Consider the following 9,299-nt stretch of genomic DNA (forward strand, 5'->3'; position numbering starts at 1 on the left):
ATATAAAAAGTTTTATCCTATCATAAATAGTGTAAACATAAACTTGTAGTTTGCAGTAAAAACAAAAACAAAAACTTGTAGTTGTATAGGTTGTTCTACTTTCTTTTCTAGCCGTTAAACCATGATCAATCAACTACCATAATCAAAGAATGACACGTTAGCTCAACCTTCAAGCCGTGAATGAGTGAGTAAAAACGATTAACTGTAAATCAAAGTGTCATATAATTCAACCATAATTCAATAAATAAACTACGTATCACATTTTCAAGTGGGTTAATGACTTAACGTTAAGCATCAATCTACATTCTACAAGATAAAATCATTTCCTGGCCTCCACACTCGAACAAGTTTGTCGTAGAATGAGCAAGTAGCCACCAGTGGTTTGGTATTCTCACCTATGTGATTTGCTTCTCCTTTCTGCCAATCTGCTCCATAGGCAAGAGAATCATGCTTCTTGTAAGTTTCCGACACTTCGGCATTGTCGCCTTTAATGGCGACAATAGCAAAACCATTGTGCATACAAGCAGCCAAAACCAAGCCTGGAATGAAGGGGTGGTGCTTAACCCTCCAAACTCCTCCCCCCAAGTTAATTGAATTAAGGGGTTTTGAGATTGATCTTAAATCCCATACCCTTAGGAATTCATCATAGCTGCCAGTTAACAAGGTATTTGGGTCATGTGGACTCTTCTCAATGCAACAAACACCCATTTTGTGGACTTTAGAGATCTGAAATACCACATTGGGAGGTTTATCTCGCAAATCCCAACAACTGAATTTACAATCATCAGAGCCAGTGTATACCAAATTTGGTTGGTGGATATCAAAGGAGGTTGTCCAAAGTTCATAATCATGAGCTTTCCACTCTTCTTGAATTTCCAGTTTGGATTCAAGAAAAGAAACAATAGACACAGAGCCATCAGAAAGCCCCACTGTGATGGATGTGGCTGAAGGGTTCCAATCCAGGTACAGGCACATAGAGTTACTGATTTTTTCATTTGTGATCTCCTTTAGATTAACCCCTGAAATAGAACCGATAAAAAATATTAATACAAGGTAAGTGAGCAAAAGAATGAGAACACGTCTCTTTAGCAAAATACTAATTTAGAGATATGATAATTTAGATCTCGTGGATGAGTACATCAACAAATGAACAGCATATCCAGCAGGCTGTCGGCCTTTGGCACTTCCTTTGCAATTTACATGTAGAGAAACCATATTTTAGTGCTATAATAATAAACAATAGCCACTAACAAAAAAAATATACAAGGTAACAAATTGTTATGAGGTCAAATAATAGGCATAAGTAGTATGGCAGTATTCATACTAGTGCACAAGGAATTGACCTTCCATTTAAAAAGAGGCAATAATAAAATAGAAACAGATTATAATCCCAACAATAGCCATAAATGGGAACCAAACCTGATAGAAGAATGTCAAATAAATATCAGTCTTGTGGTGGGTATTTTAAGACTACATGTTAAGTTGTTATCAAACTCTTAAGTCAACTTTTAAATTCCAACAGTTTACAAGTCCAAGTACAGACAGCCAACTAACTCTTTTCTAGATAAGACTTGGGTAGACTTGGTAAACTTGTGCAATTTTGCATAAGCTTGAGTCAGGAAGAGAATCAGCAAGTCTGAAATCCAATGTGATTTTTGACCCAATTGACCCACAGTGAGAATGTTTATGCTTTTGCCCATAGGCTGCTTATGAAGTCAAGGTAAATGCAACATTTTACTAGGGCTCAAATCAATCAAACCCTCACCATAGTCTGTTTTGTGCAAACCAATTGAAGCTTAGTTGTAGCATGAAGTTTTGTTGCTATCAAGTTTAGTGTTGTCAACTTGTCATTCTTTTATAGTGATGATGCCTATGAACTCAGCATCCATTGTGAAACCAAAATCATGAGAATCCAGTGTGGTCAATCCATTGTGAAGAAGAAAGGATGCATGTGAAATACAGAGCTTTGCACAAACAATAAGGACTAAAACTAACATAACCATACTTTCAGAAATTTTAATAATCAGTAATACCATGGACGAACCTTCAGTTTTGGAGCCAAATCAAACAATTCTCATCTCGAGTACATGCATGCAAGTCCATGTCTGTGTCTCCATTGTAAATAGTGATGGATATTTACCTTGTGTTTGAATATTATTTTCTAAATATTTTTATATTAGGTAAATCTGATCCTATATATATGAGTCGGAAAGGATTTCACAAGTTCCCTTGAGACTCCGAGTCTGACAACCTTTTATTTTGATACAGTTTTAAATGCTATTAAGTTTGAATTTGATATTTTCATACTGAAAATAGTGCTTTATAGAAATGAATCAAGGACTAAATCCATACCTTCCACTCCATTACAGCAACCCTCCAGCATTTTAATTCTCAAGTATCCATCAGCATCTGCTTGAGCTAGAAAAGGACTTGCATGCCCTCCAGGTGGATTCCACTTTATGTCAAAAATCCCAGCAGTTTCCTCACTAAAAACCATGTCAAGGTGACCTGGTTCCACATCAACATTGAAGAGTGAAATGCTTCCATGTCGACAGGGCTGAGAACCTTCTTGTAATGTGTAAGTGGATACCGCTAAAACATTATGGTAGGGATCATGTGGACAAAACTCCACAGCATCAGCATTACCCTTTAAATAGCAATGTGCTATGTCCATGCCAGCCAAATGATTGCCAAGCTAGCTTAACAGCAACTTTGCATCACATGTAAACCATGCACACCCACAGGAAAAACAAAAAAATAATCTGGAATAAAAAATTTTAGTGAGAAAATGACACAACTTTTGGCATAAATAATTTATTGAATTACTGATTGGGAGTTCAATCTTATTTAATAATTTCTCACTCATGTTTTACATAATTACCTTTCACATGTCCCAGATCATCACTCTTTTACTGAATGAAACCCAAAATAATTTATGCAGAAACAGAACATATGACATAAGAAATAATCAATTCGTAATAAAGCTTCCAACCAAATTAAACGGGACGGAAGTTGCTGGATATTCTAAATGCACAACAGCAAGAGAAGCCTAGATTTTCACAATAAAATTTGGAGTTGATCATAGATACCTTTTAGGGAAAATCAAAGGAAGGGCCCATGAAAAATAAAACCCCATCGAAAAACTATACCCTAGCCCAAAAGGGTCTCTTTCCCTCTTCTATTTTGAAACGTGTGAACCACTTCTACTGGTCTTGTCTATATTGTGTTACTGTGGTGTGTCATGTGTGAACTTTAGTATTCGATTTAGTGTTTTGAGTCAAGCATAATATGTTTTGACTCTTCCAGAAAGGGAAAAGGAAAAAGAAAAACTAAAATGATTTTGAGTCAAGCATAATATGATTTAAGTTCTTCTTGAGCAGTTAAAAAAATAAACATTTATTTAAACATGGATGAAATTCAATGCTTCGTGTAATAACAAATATAATCTAAATATTACAGAAGGAGAAATGATAACAACACACTCCTATAACACATTCTCTACTGTTGTTAGGTAAAATTAATTGGGAACTATAAAATGAGTGGTAGCTCACTAAATAATGAGTGGACCATACACAAATTTGTATTGTAGTTGTATTGTAACTTGTTTTAAGCATTCAATATTGTTTTGTCAACTAAATTTAACATTTGCAGTTTGCACCCTACTGGATGTTTGCCTCTCTAAGCATCCCAACTTAAAACAAAACATTATTTTTCATTTTCCTTGATTGTTTTAGTTTGCAATTTGATTGCTTCAAGTAGAGGTCTTTTATTTGAAGTTAAGCAGAAGGATAAGGATGGACTTCCTTACAAATTTGTTTCAGCAGAAAAAACAAGACCCTTGGTTCAACTTATAGGTAAAAAAAAATGTCCTATATTTGCTTTGAAAAAAAAAAACTACAAGACTGAGCGGGCACTAAAACTTTCATAAGAAGGTCCACTGAAGGAAACAGACACAAATGCATTTCTCTGATCTGTGATTTTGTTGAAGATCTAGGCATGGAAGCTGATGGTGGAACAGATGATGAGAAAAATGGACAGAGTGACCAAGCTTATAACTGCTTTCTTTATTTAGAGAAATGCATTTGTGTCTGTTTCCTTCAGTGGACTGATGGAGGTTTTGAACAGAGTGACCAAGCTTATAACTGCTTTCTTTATTTAACAGAGTTGGTTTACACTTTTCCTGAAGCTATATTCATCGTTTTCTTATTACCACTTCTTTTCTTTGTTTAAAATATAGTATTCTTTCCATACGAATCATACTAAAAATAGTAAACTACATTGATACCACCAGAGGTTTTTTCATACTGCACATGATACCCTTCCTTTTTCTATCCCTACACTAACCACTATAATTGTTTGAAAAACATTACACTGACACCCTTTATATATTACACTAACCCCTTTAACTGTTTGAAAAAGAAGGAAGGCTGTTGTAAAAATTAAAAAAGCAGGGAGATTATGTGCAATTTAAAAAAATCTCAGGAAGTGTCAGCGTAATTTATCCTAAGAAAAAATTAAACATTTATGTATTTTGTTTTGCTAAGTTCCTTCTTAGAGATATATCAGTCTGTTGTTGCGTGAAATGATTTTAGCCAAAACATGCTCCAACATGATCCCAAAATAACTTAAGTGATTGATACCAAGAACGAGAATCGGCTTCTCAGTAGTGGGCTCCGAAGCTACTTCAACAAGTGCTTGGTTTAGGTGAAAGTAGAAGAAGAATTTGGATTCTGAAAAATTAAAGTATAAAAGCTGTAAATAAAATGTGATAAAATCTGTAAAGATAAACATGCAATATAAACTGGGTTTGTTTTTTTGATTGACTGTGTGCTTAAATTTGAAATAGAAATCACATTTATACTTGCAAAATGCAAATAAGCCACGTTTTCCTACTCACTAGCTGCCTGAATGTTAGCTGGAGACCTATTTGGTAGCTTCTATTCTGATTCAGAAAACAAAATGCAGAATTTGGCAGACTTCACTTGACTCAGTAAGTCATGGTGGGCTCTTCTATCTGATAGTGGTTGACAAATTCCCCTAGATTTTAGGCCTTATCTCTAACTCTTCAGCAGTCCTTCCTTGTGCATTTTTGAACGTTAAACTGACAAAGGAACCCCCTTCTATCTTCTAGGGAACATGATATTGGTGCCTTCCAACTGATGCCTGTGATCTAAAGTCCGAAAATAATGGGATATCTTAAACTAAATTAATTTAAATGGAACTCAGCTAATTCCCACGTGCTAAGCATCAACCGAACTTGACTTCTACTAACAAGTACCCAAACGCTCCTAAGCCCAAACTCAGCTAGCTGCATCGGCCCATAACTCTTAATCACTGACTCTTTCCCTGAACTGAGCCTCGAGCCCATTACATTCAAAATTTTGAATTTCAGTTGTCAACACAGTAAATTTTAAGTTAGTTTATAACTGGATAGTAGCCAACCTTAAAACTGATATAACTGCATAATTTGATGACCATTATACTGATGATTATGTACACAAGAAAAGTAATATGCTTAAAGATAAAATTAAAAATTACCAAAAATTAAAAAATATTTCTCATTTACAATCATTCATCATATTGACATAGCTTAGACACACAATCACCATAAACCTAGGGGTTAAGTAACAAGTATATAACAGGGGACTGTGTGAAGTGCAAATTACACAACACCAAATAAAAGGAGGGGAACAGAATTGAGGAGGTTTTAAAAGGTCATGGACCTGCAAAAATAGAACAAAGGTGAACACCTGAGAACAGGGGAGGTCACAGACCAGTGAAAACATATGCTTAACTAATAGACTATTGTAACTATATGGTAAATTCTATCAATATACTACTTGGTTTGCAAGGGGTGTTCTTGCTCTTTTCAATGTATATTAAGAATGTTTCATTAGCCTGCTGAAGTGGTTAACGGAACAAAAAACCTTTTGCATAAAAATTAAGGATGGGTAAGAAAGAAATAAAACAGAATCGGACTTGGAGTACATGTCACAAAGAATTAGCAATGTAAGGAAACTGATAAATTTAAGTATAGGCTCGTGTACCTGTGGGCTTGCTCATATCTCCAGAACAGATTCTACAAACTGCAAATAAAGTTAAGATAAAAAATAAATAACCATACACCTGTTCCAGGGGCAGAATCACACATCTAAAATCAACACAAACAAATTCAGGGGAAATAAAAAATAAAAAAAATCATAAATCATTAGGTGTCATAAAAAAAAAACCCAGCTCCTTTAACTCCATCACCTTCAATATCCTTGAATGGTTCCACTAAAAGTTGTCTTTATTTCTAAATGTGCACAAGAATCTGGAAAAGACAGTGAAGAGAAGAAAAAGAATCTTATCAAGGCACTACTGGTTGTTGCAACAGACAGTGAACATCAATATCTACTCCATTGGCTATAGGTTGAAATTGTATACCAATGCAGCTCAAACAGACACAGCCCAAAGCCTAAAAGCTGAAACTTTCAGCAACTTATGAATGATGAAACCCCAAGGCCAGAATTTCAGTGACTTTCCAGTGACGAGACTGATCCAACGCTAAACCTCCTTCCAAATTTTGGAATAACAGAGAACACAACTGAAGTGGTAGAATTACTTTCAACAGATGCAGCAAAAAGACTCGAAACTGAACAATTTGTGCTACTTTATAACTGTGAAACTCCACAGACACCAACACAACCCCATGTCTATTCTCTATACAATGCTCCTGCTGGTATTAGTGCACCACAGACACTCAATAAAAGACAACAGACTTACCCATTAAGGCATAGACCTTTAATAGTGCGAGGCAACTATGTGTGTTCTCATTGCAGAAACTGCTATTTATGTGTGAACAAATGTGGCCGCTAAAGTGTCAACCCTAAATCTGAAGAAAAACAAACAGGTGATTACTGATTCTGGTGTAGGGTGGCCCCAGTTCTGAATCTTGTTATGATGCTTTTAAATCCAAGTAAGGTTTTAAAAAATGGTCAAGGATGGTGATTTCGGAAACAACATCATGATTGTTAGAGTCTCCATGATTGCAATTGCAACTGCATTTGTCCACAGTTTCACGCAATGTCAAGGATTGTGACCAAATCACAACTGCGGCAACAGTTTAAAACCTTGATTCAGAGGCAGGAAGACCTATTAACACTTTTCATACATTCTAATCCGTGAGCTGTCAACAAAAGAGTATTTGTTTGGTACTTGGGTTGGGACTAGCCATTCCCAAATACACAAATTCCCTGACTCACGCGTGGCACAACCGCACAACAATAACATCATTTATTGGAATCCCTTAGTAAATTACAATTTATAGTGCAAGGCTTGAATTGCAAACCCATCAATTAGCAAAGATTTTCTGATATATTGGAACCAACGAATAACAAACCCATGCCAAATAATTGAAATAGCAATATATGGCGAATAGCAAACCCATTGAATACCACATGCTTCTTTTCTTTCAGTATATATTTTTTTGCCCTTTTCCTTCGCAATATATTGGGAAACTAGTCTCTATCTTTTTCCCGCAAGAAGCATAAATCTTCATAAGCACAAATTCCCCAACTTTGTTATAATATTTCGAGGAGAAATCAAAGAATGAAATGGAAAAAAAAATAGGGAAAAGGAGAATCGTACTGCGCGCTATTCATAGAGACTAGAGAGAAGCGTGGCTGAACAAAGAGGACGACCACTAACAGCAATTGGGGCCGAAGTGTTGAAGGAGTGAAATTGGAAGAACACTAGAAGCTTTGAAGGAGCACAACATTCGTTCGAACAGGTTTTCGTTCATGCCGAAGACCAGAGGTTTAACTAAGGTTTTTACTAATTAAATTTTAATCAAAACTATAATATTAAATTTTGTTTCTTAAAAAAAATAAACCTTACCTTAAAATATCTTTAAAAAAAATAAACCTTACCTTAAATTTTGAAGGATGTTGACAAATTGTCTTCCCAGGCTATGTAGACATTTTTAGATTTTCTATCATTCTTTCCTTTCTTTTCAGCAGGACACTCCAACTTGACGTGGCCTTGCTTTCCCGGTTTTTAGAGAATTTTTTGGCTTTGGACCTTTTGAGGAATTTGTCAAACTTCTTGACAATCAAATTCAAATTTTGTGCATCTTTCATCATCAATAGAGTCTTCTTTGTGGCCTTCCTTTGAGGAACTAGCTTTGAGTGCAACCCCTTTCTTTTTCTTTTCTGTAGCTTTGAGAGCTTCCATTGACATTGATGCCAAGTCCTTTGATTCCTTGATAGCTATGTTTTTTGGTTCCCAAGTTCTTGTAAGACAATTAAGGATCTTGATGTTTAGCTTATCATCTTAAAATGTCTTTTTGAGGCCAAGTAAGTGATTCACTATGTGGGTGAATCTTGTTTGGAGTTCAGAGATGGTTTCACCATTCTTCATTCGGAAAGCTTCACATTTGGATACAAGAGTGTTCTTTCTTGCTCTTCTTACATCCAGAGTGACTTCAAGCATTATCTCCTTTACACTTTTACTCCTTGCAGTGTGGAAAAATTCATAAGAACATAAACTAGAAGGTAGAATGATTTTAGCTTTTTGATCATCTTGCACTTTTCTTTTCTCATCATCTTTCATTTCATCCCATTCTTTAGGAACCAATTCAATATTAACTTCTTTAGTTGGTATGAAGGGTCCTTTAACAATAGCATTTCATGTACCGAGGTCAATTGATTAAATAAAGATTTCCATTCTCTTTTGCCAAAACGGAAAATGCTCTCCCTAAAAAAATGGTGGTCGATTGAGAGAGACACCCTCTTTGAAAGTGATTTGTTTAGAGCCCATATTTGAAGAAAACAGTGATCTTGAGTAACTTTCAAGACAAGGCTTTGATACCAATTGAAAAAGACAACGGGACTAACCAAACCAAAAGGGGGGGGGGGTGAATTGGTGTAAAATCAAATCATAAAAAAATAGAGTTTTAAAACTTTTGTTGCCAAAAAGATCGTATCATAACTTTCTTTTAAATCAATATTGAATCAATCACCCGAGCATAGTATCCTTTTGTTAAAGTGCATCAATTTGAAATATCTTTGTAACTTAGCAAATTGATAAAGAATGCAATAAAGAGAGATGAGAGTTAAGGAGAATATAGAGAACAAGATTTATACTGGTTCACTCTCTATTTCTAGAGAAGTTAATCCAGTTATCTAATTCAACCTGAATTAGATTTTCACTATGCAATGTGAGTTTTACAAGCAATCACAAGCAATTTCAAATTCTACCTAGAAAATGAAACTTAGGCACCCAACCCTAGGGTCCTTAGTGAATCTAAGCCTAAAAGA

General features: G+C 35.3%; 1 protein-coding gene across 5 annotated transcripts; it reads right to left on the minus strand.

Moving 5' to 3' along the window:
- Positions 1 to 222: 222 nt before the first annotated feature.
- LOC100803883 (diphthine methyltransferase homolog) lies at positions 223 to 8,066 on the minus strand. 5 transcript variants are annotated; one of them, XM_006597955.4, is made up of 5 exons: positions 7,911 to 8,066; positions 6,048 to 6,086; positions 4,641 to 4,730; positions 2,353 to 2,762; positions 223 to 1,019 (listed from the first exon to the last, which is right to left on the minus strand). In XM_006597955.4, exons 4-5 carry the CDS (start codon positions 2,672 to 2,674, stop codon positions 307 to 309), a joined length of 1,035 nt encoding a protein of 344 aa, XP_006598018.1. In that variant the 5' UTR covers positions 2,675 to 2,762; positions 4,641 to 4,730; positions 6,048 to 6,086; positions 7,911 to 8,066; the 3' UTR covers positions 223 to 306. The 5 variants fall into 5 exon arrangements, with proteins under 5 accessions (XP_006598018.1, XP_040866008.1, XP_006598017.1 ...); XM_041010074.1 differs by lacking the exons at positions 4,641 to 4,730; positions 7,911 to 8,066 and adding an exon at positions 7,630 to 7,844 and having other exon boundaries at positions 223 to 726; positions 802 to 1,019; XM_006597954.4 differs by lacking the exon at positions 7,911 to 8,066 and adding an exon at positions 7,630 to 7,834.
- Positions 8,067 to 9,299: the final 1,233 nt, after the last annotated feature.

Source organism: Glycine max, chromosome 15 (genome assembly GCF_000004515.6).
Source record: "Glycine max cultivar Williams 82 chromosome 15, Glycine_max_v4.0, whole genome shotgun sequence".
NCBI classification, from domain to species: Eukaryota; Viridiplantae; Streptophyta; class Magnoliopsida; order Fabales; family Fabaceae; genus Glycine; species Glycine max.

What these genes read in the sequence shown, in the direction of transcription:
- LOC100803883 (XM_006597957.4), bottom strand. Translation starts at nt 2,674, where the DNA reads ATGGACATAGCACATTGCTATTTAAAGGGTAATGCTGATGCTGTGGAG. An exon ending in TTGCTGTAATGGAGTGGAAG is followed by an intron (nt 1,020 to 2,352) that starts GTATGGATTTAG and finishes GTTCTATTTCAG; the next exon opens with GGGTTAATCTAAAGGAGATC.